At 38.2% G+C, this 14,074-nt stretch overlaps 1 protein-coding gene across 1 annotated transcript in view; it reads right to left on the minus strand.

Moving 5' to 3' along the window:
• Window positions 1-14,074, minus strand: part of dnah7 (dynein, axonemal, heavy chain 7) — a 422,487-nt gene that overhangs the window by 62,693 nt on the left and 345,720 nt on the right. Inside the window, exons 53-54 of the mRNA XM_039755900.1 lie at window positions 13,704-13,904; window positions 1,230-1,391 (exon numbers count right to left, since the gene is read on the minus strand). Of these exons, the coding sequence (XP_039611834.1) occupies window positions 1,230-1,391; window positions 13,704-13,904 (363 nt within the window). The remainder of the gene's footprint in view (window positions 1-1,229; window positions 1,392-13,703; window positions 13,905-14,074) is intronic.

Here is a 14,074-nt window from a genome sequence, read left to right on the forward strand (position 1 = left end):
GATTAAATCAGATACCTTCTTGGTTTCCAATTTATTTTTGTGAGAAAGATATGAAATAATCTGTCCTCTTAAAAATGCCTTCAGAGTTTCCCAGAGTATTCCTGCAGAGATCTCTGGGGATGCATTTGTCTCCAGAAAATAATCAATTTATTTGGATATGAATTCTATACAGTGCTCATCAGGTAATGACAGGTGGTTAAGATGTCAGCTACAAGATGAGTGTGTGGGGTATAGTAAGTTAAGCTCCATGATCAGAGGGGCATGGTCGGAGATAAAAATAGCGTCATACTTACACGATTTGATAATGGGCAAAAAATTATTGTCTATGAAGAAATAATCAATTCCTGAGTAACACTATTGAACTTGTAATAAGAAGGAATATGCTCTGTTATGATTTAAGAACCTCCATGGGTTCGATAAGTTCTAATCTATTACAAATTGTGTAATTATTTTTGCAGTATTGGATGTTATTGTTGTTGCAGCTGAAGACCTATCCAGGTCTGGATTTAAAACACAAAGCCTACAACCATTATAATTTTATGAGTTTCCACATTAGGAATAAATGCAAATACATGGATGAAATCTGTATCATCTATGTTAGGTGCATAAATATTCATCAGAATCAGTTCAGTATTAAATAATTTGCTAATCACCATGACATATTGCCCTTCAGGATCACATAATACAGTCTAACACTACAAATGGGATAGTTCTGTGTATTAAGATTCTCACAACCCCAGTTTTCTTTATATAACTGGAGTGAAGAATTTGGCTAATCCACTCTCTTTGCAACCAAAACTGGTCCTTACTTATTAAGTGAGTCTCCTGTAAAAATACTATCTTGGCATTTAAACCTGTTCAGTGAGTGAATACTTTCTTTCCCTTTAATTCCTATGTTGAGACCTTAGACATTCCAGCTTACAAATTTCACTCTTTGGATATAAAAATAGTGATTCTGAACTTTTGTTAACATTTTGTAGTCTTAAGTTAAAGCGGTACATTTTTACATATAATAGGTTTGACCTAGATTTCAAAATGGGTTTAAATAAAAAATTCATATAGTTACAGCTTCTATTTCCATTTAAGTGATTTTTCATAAAAGTTGATTATCAGAAAATAATAAGTGTCTAACATGAGTTTATAAAAGTGCACCTAAACACCACAGCACAAATGCTTTAAATCATAAATCTACTTAGTGTTTTACAGCAATGTGTAAATTGAAGCATTACCTCATATTGATTGAGAAACATGTGGAGCTGTTGTACAGAGATGCGTAAGTCAGTCTCATTGAACTCATATGGGATGTTCCAACCAAGTGGGCCAAACTTACGCCTTTCCTGAACCAGTGCATGAAAGAAGCAAAGTCCATAGAGCAACTTCTTAAAGGCATCCTGGAACAAAAGGATAGAGAGAATAACACATTTAAGACTCAGCCATTGAAATGTTAAATAACTTTATTTTAATATGAAAATTGAGTAAGCACAGTGTCAACCTCGTTGAATTTCTGTTCCACCATGGAAATTGTATGCAGTATACAGAAATGAGATAAATGACCTTAAGATGGACCTACTCTCCGTGCTGGTGCCTTGTGGCTTTGGGCACAGACAATCAGGTTATCTGAAGCTACATCAGAGATGTGAAGTGTCCTATAACTTATAATAAAATGCGTTGCTTTGACTGTTTAAGAATATCCTCTATGACCTTCTTCCCTAGGTCACACGCTTTGGGGATTATCCTCTATTAATAACTTACTGAAATAAAAGCTTTGCCTTCGCACCAAAATAACCTCCAATTCTTTGGCAGTTACATTGGGAGTAACATTCAAAGTAATAATACTGTGGTATCCTACACCAAACTGCTAGCATATTGTCTCATTTTGATTAACTGGACCTGTCTGCAATAAGTAAAATGGAAAATTTAGGTCCCATTTCATCGAAAACTTCAGAAAGTTCAATTCATCTAAACAGAAAATCAAAAGTTTTTAAAGAAACTGGTAGGCCTTTATCCATGTTGTCTTTAAACTAAATGAATGTTGCTAATTTTTTCATTACTCAGTATTTTGAATGATTACTTCATATCTAGTTCATACTACTTTTGCTCTCTCTTGGATAGGGGTCTCTAAATATAGTAGTTCGATAAACTCTTTAAAATGTAATATTGTTGGTCTTACTGGTCTATAAAATGTGCATTCTAAAGAAACTTTGAAGTCAATAATATAAATACTAAAGGAAGAGCCTAAAGCAGAACAAAGGAATAATCCAAGGTCAGGGAAGATAAAAGGCACATATTGTATGTGAATAAACTGCTAGAGGGATTATGGGGTTTGGAGGATTCCTACCATGAACCATGGGTTGCTTTCCTCCATACTAATTGGTAACATGAATGCACAGAAACCAAAAATGGGGACCCTGTTCTGTTAAGAGTGGGGAGCCCAAGAGTGTTTAATTCATATTGTGGAATAATTCATTACATATTCAACCTCATATTTCTGATTTTCATTTTAATCACTGCATAATCTAGATGTACAGTATATAATGTAAAGAAAATTAAATGTTTAAAACACTGAGGTGTAAAATGCTTTGCTTTGAAAACAAATGCACCAGCAGTTTTTGCAGCGCTTGCCTAATACATGTACATTCTGCTCAGATATACCCTTAATGGTTCATGCAAGAAGCTGATTCGACTGAGATAAAGTCTTCTCGGACACCACTATACATCAGCTTATTTACACTTTTTTTTATAAAATGCTAGGGGGCTCTGCCCCCTGCTTGCTTTGCTATCCCACCCCCGGGTTTGGTGTACCGGATATATAATTTAAAGAGATTGTTATTTTCATGGGAATTGTTACATATGCATTATTTTCACTTTTACTTTAAAACTTTTGTAAAAACAATACTTGTCCTTTATTTCCGGTCCTGGACGTGGTTAAAACTTTCTCGCAGGTCGTATAACGCTGCTTGTGTTGTGAAGGGGGGGGGTGGCTGAACACACGATAAGGAGAAGCAGTTGGATCATCTACTGGCTTGTTGCTGCTACTGTTGGTGCGCTGCGTGTTCTGCTTGTCGCGCCATGCATCGATCATTTAAAAGCCTGTACAGCAGCTGTCCTTTTGCCACTTCGTGTCTCTGCCACTCACGTTGTGAAGGGGGGGTGGGGGGCTCTGAACACACGTTAAGGAGTTGCAGTCAAATGATCTGCTGGCTTGTTGCTGCTGGCAAGCTGCATTTTCTGCTTGTCGCGATATGCGTTGATCATTTCAAAGCCTGTACAGCAGCTGTCCTCTTGCCACTTCGCGTCTCTGCTGCTTGTGTTGTGAAAGGGGGCGGTGGGCGCTGGATGCATGCTAAGGAGAAGCATTCGAATCATCTTCTGGCTTCCTGCTGCTGGCAAGCTGCATGTTCTGTTTGTCTTTTGTCGTTGTTTTAAGAGCTCACAGCACATGATGTCTGACTGCCAAAAGCATTCCAACAACTGCTTGGTTAGATGTCTGTGAACTTGTTTTAAATGTTGTCTCACTGCCTTGTCTCGTGTGATGTTAACGTGTCTCTCGCGGGACATCAAATTGTCTTCCGAGAAGATCACATCTCATCTCCCTAGTCTCTCTCTCCCAGGATTTTATTTTATAATAGAAAGACAACACTTGTCCTTTATTTCTAGCCCCGGGTATGGTTAAATCTCTTTCTTGCAGGAGGTATAATACTGCTCGTGTTGTGAAGGGGGGGTGGCTGAGCACACAATAAGAAGAAGCGGTTGGATCATCTGCTGGCTTGTTGTTGTTACTGTCGGAGCGCTATGCGTTCTGCTTGTTGCACTGCACATCGATCATTTAAAAGCCTGTACAGAAGCTGTTCTTTTGCCACTTCGCTCTCCCACTTGCATTGTGGTTTAATGCACGCTAAGGAGAAGCAGTCGAATCATCTGCTGGCTCCGTGTTCTACTCGTCTCGCTATGTGCCGATCATTTAAAAGCCTGTACAGCAGCTGTATTTTTGCCACTTTGCGTCTCTTCTGCTCGCGTTGTGAACGGGGGTTTTGGGGGTCGGGGGCTGAATGCACACTAAGGAGAAGTGGTCAGATCATCTGCTGGCTTGCTGCCTCTGGCAAGCTGCGTGTTCTGCTTGTCGCTTGTCATTGTTTTAAGACCTGGGAGCACATGAAGTGTGTCTGCCAAAAGCATTCCAACAATTGCTGGTTAGATGTCCGTGAACTTGTTTTAAATGTTGTCTCATTGCCTTGTCTCGTGTGACGTTAAAGTGTCTCTTGTGAGACATCAAATTGTCGTCTGAGAAGATCACATCTCGTCTCTCTAGTCTCCCTCCTAAGTTTTTTTTTATAATAGAGGGATTTCAATAGCAAAAGCAGTTGCTAAATGAAAGACGACTCTCACTTGTGGTATCACCTCTACTGAGGTGGAAAATAGATTAGTAATCTAATATCGAAATATAGTACAGTAGAAATCACGCTTGACCTCTAGTCACTCATGTCTGAAGCAATTCTCACCAAAATTAAATTAATTCAATCACATCATGATAAATGTAATTATCCATCCATCCATCAATTATCCAACCCGTTATATCCTAACTACAGGGTCACGGGGGTCTGCTGGAGCCAATCCCAGCCAACACAGGGTGCAAGGCAGGAAACAAACCCCAGGCAGGGTGCCAGCCCACTGCAGAAAATGTAATTACAAAAGTGTAATTCAGTTCAATGACTGTATAATACACAAGAGCTGATCTTATTTCAAGATACTAAAAACAAGTCAATTTAGAAAATGAATCTGAAACAACAATGTATTTTAGATACTCCACATTTGTTAAGTCTAAATTCCAATTTATAAAATAGAACTATCCATCCATCCATTTTTGAAGCCACTTATCCAAATACAGAGGCAGGAGAGGACCAACATGAAGTGTTGGCATGTGTACTGAATAGGGTTTGGCCTGCTTTGGAATTTTCTTGTAATATTGTTGGTCTTACTGGTCTATAAAATGTGCATTCTAAAGAAACTTTGAAGTCAATAATATAAATACTAAAGGAAGAGCCTAAAGCAGAACAAAGGAATAATCCAAGGTCAGGGAAGATAAAAGGCACATATTGTATGTGAATAAACTGCTAGAGGGATTATGGGGTTTGGAGGATTCCTACCATGAACCATGGGTTGCTTTCCTCCATACTAATTGGTAACATGAATGCACAGAAACCAAAAATGGGGACCCTGTTCTGTTAAGAGTGGGGAGCCCAAGAGTGTTTAATTCATATTGTGGAATAATTCATTACATATTCAACCTCATATTTCTGATTTTCATTTTAATCACTGCATAATCTAGATGTACAGTATATAATGTAAAGAAAATTAAATGTTTAAAACACTGAGGTGTAAAATGCTTTGCTTTGAAAACAAATGCACCAGCAGTTTTTGCAGCGCTTGCCTAATACATGTACATTCTGCTCAGATATACCCTTAATGGTTCATGCAAGAAGCTGATTCGACTGAGATAAAGTCTTCTCGGACACCACTATACATCAGCTTATTTACACTTTTTTTTATAAAATGCTAGGGGGCTCTGCCCCCTGCTTGCTTTGCTATCCCACCCCCGGGTTTGGTGTACCGGATATATAATTTAAAGAGATTGTTATTTTCATGGGAATTGTTACATATGCATTATTTTCACTTTTACTTTAAAACTTTTGTAAAAACAATACTTGTCCTTTATTTCCGGTCCTGGACGTGGTTAAAACTTTCTCGCAGGTCGTATAACGCTGCTTGTGTTGTGAAGGGGGGGGGTGGCTGAACACACGATAAGGAGAAGCAGTTGGATCATCTACTGGCTTGTTGCTGCTACTGTTGGTGCGCTGCGTGTTCTGCTTGTCGCGCCATGCATCGATCATTTAAAAGCCTGTACAGCAGCTGTCCTTTTGCCACTTCGTGTCTCTGCCACTCACGTTGTGAAGGGGGGGTGGGGGGCTCTGAACACACGTTAAGGAGTTGCAGTCAAATGATCTGCTGGCTTGTTGCTGCTGGCAAGCTGCATTTTCTGCTTGTCGCGATATGCGTTGATCATTTCAAAGCCTGTACAGCAGCTGTCCTCTTGCCACTTCGCGTCTCTGCTGCTTGTGTTGTGAAAGGGGCGGTGGGCGCTGGATGCATGCTAAGGAGAAGCATTCAATCATCTTCTGGCTTCCTGCTGCTGGCAAGCTGCATGTTCTGTTTGTCTTTTGTCGTTGTTTTAAGAGCTCACAGCACATGATGTCTGACTGCCAAAAGCATTCCAACAACTGCTTGGTTAGATGTCTGTGAACTTGTTTTAAATGTTGTCTCACTGCCTTGTCTCGTGTGATGTTAACGTGTCTCTCGCGGGACATCAAATTGTCTTCCGAGAAGATCACATCTCATCTCCCTAGTCTCTCTCTCCCAGGATTTTATTTTATAATAGAAAGACAACACTTGTCCTTTATTTCTAGCCCCGGGTATGGTTAAATCTCTTTCTTGCAGGAGGTATAATACTGCTCGTGTTGTGAAGGGGGGGTGGCTGAGCACACAATAAGAAGAAGCGGTTGGATCATCTGCTGGCTTGTTGTTGTTACTGTCGGAGCGCTTGCGTGTTCTGCTTGTTGCACTGCACATCGATCATTTAAAAGCCTGTACAGAAGCTGTTCTTTTGCCACTTCGCGTCTCTCCCACTTGCATTGTGGTTTAATGCACGCTAAGGAGAAGCAGTCGAATCATCTGCTGGCTCCGTGTTCTACTCGTCTCGCTATGTGCCGATCATTTAAAAGCCTGTACAGCAGCTGTATTTTTGCCACTTTGCCGTCTTCTGCGTTGCTGAACGGGGTTTTGGGGGTCGGGGGCTGAATGCACACTAAGGAGAAGTGGTCAGATCATCTGCTGGCTTGCTGCCTCTGGCAAGCTGCGTGTTCTGCTTGTCGCTTGTCATTGTTTTAAGACCTGGGAGCACATGAAGTGTGTCTGCCAAAAGCATTCCAACAATTGCTGGTTAGATGTCCGTGAACTTGTTTTAAATGTTGTCTCATTGCCTTGTCTCGTGTGACGTTAAAGTGTCTCTTGTGAGACATCAAATTGTCGTCTGAGAAGATCACATCTCGTCTCTCTAGTCTCCCTCCTAAGATTTTTTTTTATAATAGAGGGATTTCAATAGCAAAAGCAGTTGCTAAATGAAAGACGACTCTCACTTGTGGTATCACCTCTACTGAGGTGGAAAATAGATTAGTAATCTAATATCGAAATATAGTACAGTAGAAATCACGCTTGACCTCTAGTCACTCATGTCTGAAGCAATTCTCACCAAAATTAAATTAATTCAATCACATCATGATAAATGTAATTATCCATCCATCCATCAATTATCCAACCCGTTATATCCTAACTACAGGGTCACGGGGGTCTGCTGGAGCCAATCCCAGCCAACACAGGGTGCAAGGCAGGAAACAAACCCCAGGCAGGGTGCCAGCCCACTGCAGAAAATGTAATTACAAAAGTGTAATTCAGTTCAATGACTGTATAATACACAAGAGCTGATCTTATTTCAAGATACTAAAAACAAGTCAATTTAGAAAATGAATCTGAAACAACAATGTATTTTAGATACTCCACATTTGTTAAGTCTAAATTCCAATTTATAAAATAGAACTATCCATCCATCCATTTTTGAAGCCACTTATCCAAATACAGAGGCAGGAGAGGACCAACATGAAGTGTTGGCATGTGTACTGAATAGGGTTTGGCCTGCTTTGGAATTTTCTTCATTTGCAGATACTGTAACATAGGTATACATTGAAAAAAATTGTTTTGAAAATTTCATGTGATTATTACAAATTTTAAGGTGTTAAATTTAAAAATGAAAAACATTTTTCTCTAACATTTTTTCACAAAATACATTTTTTTGCTGTCAGTTAAAGTTTTGTTTATTATCTTCACACTACAATTAACTAAATATCAATATTTTATTTTAATGTTGTTTGCTTTATTTGATATTTTCTAATGTTAAAATTTATGTTTAAAGGTTTGAAAATCCTGCAATGAGCCCAGTTGGTTCGTATGTGGAGCCCTGAAAGTTTTCTGTACATCGTATGGGGTCAGCAGTTAGGGTATAAACAATTCCCATGTTTTTCCAAGTAGGTGGGCCAGCAGAGCCACGAATTTACATGGGGTTCAGAAGGACTGGCCAGCTAGAAAAAAAGCTACAGCTTGGTGCCAAAAACATAATTGGACATAGCTTGGTTGATCCAGATAAAGTGCTGCTACCACTGCTTCATATTAAGCTTGGTTTGATGAAGCAAACTGTCAAACCCTATCAAAAGATGGATATATTTTTGCTAAAAGTTTCCAGTATTGTCTAAGACTAGATTTTGTTGGAACTGGTATTATATAACTGATTTCTAATGCAGGATTTGATGGTGCGATGAATAACCTGGGGCAAAAAACTTGGGTATCATTCAAAAAAAGTAATTTATACATTTTTAGGTAACAAAAATCCAAATATGTACAGTATTTGTTCATTTTAAGGAACTGGGTTGCAACATGAGTTTCAAAGTTCACTCTATGGATTCAAATTTGGAAATTTTCCCTAAACATTTTGGAGTGGTGAATGAGGAACAAGGCTGTGCCCTGTGTTGGCTGGAATTGGCTCCAGCAGACCCCCATGACCCTGTGTTAGGATATAGCGGGTTGGGAAATGAGTGACTGATTAAATATGTCCATGCTACATTGATTTAGAAGAATATTGTATACGTGAATAAACTGTATAATGTTTTAAATTATGATTATATTTATTTTAGTTTTGCACCTAAAAGTGACATGATGGAAACATTTTAATTATATTTTTATTGTGATCATGATGAATGTAAAAATATCTATTCACAATTAAAATCATTTTTATGAGTTTAACTGTGCAGACCTGTGTAGTCCATTGAACTGAAAGAAAGCGGCTGACATGAAATTCCTCTGCGCCAGCTTTGTAAACCCATCCAGACACACATATATACGTATGAGGGCATCATAGATAAAGGAAAGGTGCTGTCAATCACTCGTGAGAACAAACTAGGCCAAGATTTGCATCTTTATTTAGAGTTGGGCACTTCAAACATCTCTGAAATAATTAACTAATCATTCGCCCTTGGTGGATACATCTTATGTAAACAGCAATCAGTTTAAGAGATAATTAAGTTAGGGGTTCGATTACTTTTGCATTTGAGCTAAATCTTTTTCATGCCTCTTTTGTATTGCATGCATCAAAGTGGAATTATTTATGATTGAACGGATATGAATTTGCTAGCATTTTATCCTTAAATCAAATTGATAGACATAAGCACTAACACAATTTTTTACTTTGGTTAAACAGAAGCAAAATGGAAATATTCACTGCAAAATATTTCTAATTGTCTTTTGTTTTCATGTTTAGTTAATTTTAGAAGTTTAACAACTTAAAAAATGTTATGCAAAACAAAAGATCCCTCAGTTCATCAGCTACTATAGCAACAACTTAGCCTTTAAAACGCTCCAGGTTATCTGCGTTAATTGCATGACTCAGCAGTTTTATTATAATAGAAAAAATATTAATTATTTCCATTAACCATACTACCACTACTATTACTACTAATGTATTAAAAAGCACAAGACTTGGATTCATTCATGTGGAATTCTTCCATTCTTCCCATGTCTGCTAGTGTTTTTTTTATCCAGATAATCCACACAATTGCCCACCCTATATGACTGAGTGTGAGTGACTGCATGAGTGTGTGTGCTCTGCCATAGGCTGATATTTGGATGAGGGATGGACTCTGCCTTTTGCTGCTGGGAACGGCACCAGCTACCTGCAGCACTAAACCTGATAAGCAAGATAGAAGATGGATTGATGGATGCACAATGATAATAATAATAATAATATGGCTTTTCACAATATCCCAGAACCCTTTAGAGGGATATCTTAGTACAACCTAAAAATATCACAAACCCCCCCGGCCTGCGCTACGCGCCAGCCACTTCTCGTCTCTGCCGCTCATGTTGTGAAGAGGGGGGCTCAACGCACCCCAACTGAATTTCTGCCCTGAAAGCTTTTTCCACTTTCAAGTAGAGTTGTTATATTGGACCAGCCTCCTCGACTCTGATCTGTTGTACTCTACACTTCTCGTCTGATACTTTTTTCTCCCTTACGTCCCCTTCACACAGTCGACCCACTTTCTGTTTGGTCATCTTTTTCTCCTCTGTCCTGATCCCTCCATATCCAGGATTCTTCTGCACACCTTGCTTACCTATCTTCTCATTACACGCCCATACCATTTTAACCTTTTTTCCTATATTTTATTAGAGATTTCTCCAACTTTAACTGTACTTCTGATTCTCGTATTCCTGATCTTATCAAGTTTTTTTACCCCACACATCCATCTCGACAGACTCATTTCTGTAGCATTCATTTTTCCTTTTATTCAACTTTTTAACTGCCCAGGTTTCTGATCCGTACAGCAGTGCTCATCTGACCACTGTTTCATACACTTTACACTTCACTCTTACAGTAATTTAACAAATGAACTACAGTATATAGTTTAGTAAAAAAAGGCATACACACAAATGACAGATACTTTATAAGAAATGCACCATTAGTAGAATTCAGAAAGACCTTGAAAGTATACTTGACAGATTTTACCAGGCAAGTTTGATACAGACCTTTACAAGTCCAAGAAAGCAATGGTATAAAATTACAAAATGGTACATACCATACACAATACTGATAGACAATACAATATATAAGAACTATAATGATCAAGTGCAGCTACAGAGCAAAACAGGAAAATAGTGAAAAAATGGTCTCTTATACTGTATTACTATTAACTCTTATAAAAATAAGTTAATTTCTTAATCTATAATACCGAATGGACAAAAAAGAAAATCCCATTACGCATATTTTTTGTCTCTTTCGTTTTTTACAGCAGCCTGCAAGAAAGACTAGCAGAGTGAGGCAGACTATGTTAATTGTGTGATAGGGCCAAAGGCACAGCAGGGGCAGGAGACATCAGGAAGCAGTACTGAAAGTGGCTTTAGGCGTTTATTAAACCTCCTGACTTCTGATCATATGATACCACGGGGTGCCAAAAACAAACTAGAGCCACTATAGCACTGTTTAGTTTGAAAGCTTACAAACAGAGGATTCTAGGGGCTACGATTTTTGTCATTAAGTTTTCTTTTTTGTTCCCTGTCCTTGCATGTGCAAAGAAAAGAGGCTATAAATATATATTTAAGTTTCCTAATGCCTGGGCATTTTAATTTTAATGGATAGAAGATTAATTTTATTTGCAATATGGACATAGAAACACACACACATATAGGCTGTTGTCTAAAATGATTTCTAAAAACGTCTATATTCCACTGATATAAACATATTCTGATTATAATAAGCTATAATAAGCTATGGCCATTTTAGGACAGAAATGGGCATTGTGGCACACAGCAGATTTAACAGGGATGCAGAAATCCAGATGCACCTTCAACCACCTGCAGTAAATGGTAAATGGCCGAACTGCAGCTCATACTAACCCTTTGGTCAGGTCTGTACTTCATCTGACAACAAAGATGTACATCAAAGCTGGGCTGACACCTTCTTAGGCTACTTCAGACAAAAGGCCGACCAAAGGAACATTTTTCTTACTTTTGTGACCGCATCCTGAACCTGCCTGGATCAGATGGACACAATAATGCTCCTGCAAGCAGGCACTGAATCTATAACTGGAACAGACCTCGATCCAATCACCGGAGATTACACCTTAATTCAAAACTAACTGCACTCATCTCCTTTGCCTCTTTTTAATCTAAAGGCTGAGAAGCCACTCTCTTTGTGAGCTGAACTCCAATGATCTGTTATCTTTGTGAACTAAAAGCTAGTAAGTCATTCTTTTTTGAGGTGAGAAGCCAATCACTCTCTGCAGAACAACTTTCTTTGGTTCCACAGAGCCTTAGAGCTGGATCCCATGAATTAGCTCTACGGTCCACTCTGCCAAGCCAAGCTCTGTGCCAGTGACCCAACCCAGACTGAGAAGCAGCATTACCTCTAGAAACTTCAGTACCTACACTCTTGTGCCAGAAAGAGTAATACTTTTCCCTATGAAGTTACAGAGGGCACAGCAAAAGAGCTTAACAGCAAGTTAAGGAAGGCAGTTTCACTTCACACCATCGACAAAGGACCAAGTAACAAAAACCAAGAGTGTACACCAATGCAAGAATAGTTCTCCACTTGAACCCAGAGCAACAACAGCAACAAACCTACACAACTTCAGACATAATTAAAGACTTTGTATCATAAAACTGTTTATCTTTGCCAAGATAAATTAGAACTCTAAATAGCCAATAAACAGCCAGCCTTTTTTGCATTATGTTTTGTATGTCTTGAATCCTGTCTTTTACGTCAATATATATGCAGTTATCATATTTCTATAATCCTTGTATTTATCCAGTGGCGTAGCTGGGGTGGGCGAAGGGGGCAGTCCGCCCCGGATGGCACATTTTTGGGGGCGGCATTATTGGCCAAAAGGTGTAAGTAGAAGGGTTCAGAAAAATATAACTCAATTACTGAAAAAAGTAAAATTCTCTGATTTTTAGCCACAAATGCTTCAAAAATAATTTTCAGACTGTCCTTCTGTGATGGCATCAGACACAGCAGATGAAATTTATGAGGCAATGACAAAAATAAACATAAAAATTAAACCAATAATAATTTCTAGGAAGATAAACACCTAATTTACAATTTATAATTTTGTTTCGTTATTAATCCGAATGCGTTCTTGCCCTGTGCAGAAAACATCCCCACCTATCACTTGTACACTACACTGGTTCTGGTTTTCGCAGCGTAACTATATTAAACTAATAATAAGAACACGGCTTAGCAGTACGTCTATACTATATTCTTGTCTAGTTGATGCTTATAAATAATTATATGTGAAAATTTTTTGCTATTTCTCTATATATGAATAAATCTATGCAAAATGTATTTTAATTTTTTTCTATACAGTACGTCATTTTAATTTTCTATTTAAATATGTTAACATATTCAGATATGTTGGAAGGCAGAAAATTGAAGCACCACCCCGCCCCGAGCGACACGAACTCGAGCTACGCCACTGTTTTTATCAATAAATTGTATTATTCTGTTTCATAGCATGAGTCTGCCTCAGTCACCTTGATTAATTCTAATGGCCAGAGACGTCTTCTACAGAGAAAGGTGAAGCCTTACCAAATTATTTGATTCATAATTGGAATTGCCAAAGTAAAAATGGATAATTAATTAGTTGATTAACATCAATTGAATCAATTATTTTTCTCATATTTATATCCCATTTACTACATTTATTTGGTGTCCCTGAAAGCAGAAACAGAACCCTCTCATTTTTCTAAATTTAGTTAATGATACCATACTAGTGATGCTCAGAAATGAAGAATACACTATTAAATAAAGTCAATGCATAAGACTTTCACAAATCTTGTTCAAGAAACAAATTCTGTTAATAATTTGGCTATAAACTACCAAATACAGGACAAAACCAAGGTCAGTCTGACTACCTGATACCTTGTCAGCCATCACCTGAACACTTTCTCTGTGTTCACACAAACAAATTGCAGCACACTTTTTGTAACAGGCCAAGAGATAAAGCTTTAAAAATTGTACAATGACTAGGAAGAAGTATGATTAAAGATCTTACTGATTTATTACAGCTGTTGAAAAATTCAGGATCGGAAATTGGGTCCATAAGGTAGGAGCGCACAATGTTGGAACGTAGCCCTTTTGGAGCTTCATTGGTCATCTTGACACCATTCTGCAGTACTGAAACTGGGAATGTAGGGGAAGGGTAGCTGGTAAGCCACAGACGGAAATCAGGATGAGTTGTATCAGGATTCAGCTCCTGTAAAAAGTTCATATTGAGATAATACAAATAAATAAGCAATAAACATGCACTGAAAAAGCCAGTATACTTGAAAAATAACATATGCTGTTAGTAAGAATAGCAGACAATAAAAAGCAATTTAGTCTAGCACAACATAGCAGGCTCCTAGGGTGCTGCATTTGGTGACA

The sequence above is a fragment of the Polypterus senegalus genome, chromosome 6, assembly GCF_016835505.1.
Source record: "Polypterus senegalus isolate Bchr_013 chromosome 6, ASM1683550v1, whole genome shotgun sequence".
NCBI classification, from domain to species: Eukaryota; Metazoa; Chordata; class Cladistia; order Polypteriformes; family Polypteridae; genus Polypterus; species Polypterus senegalus.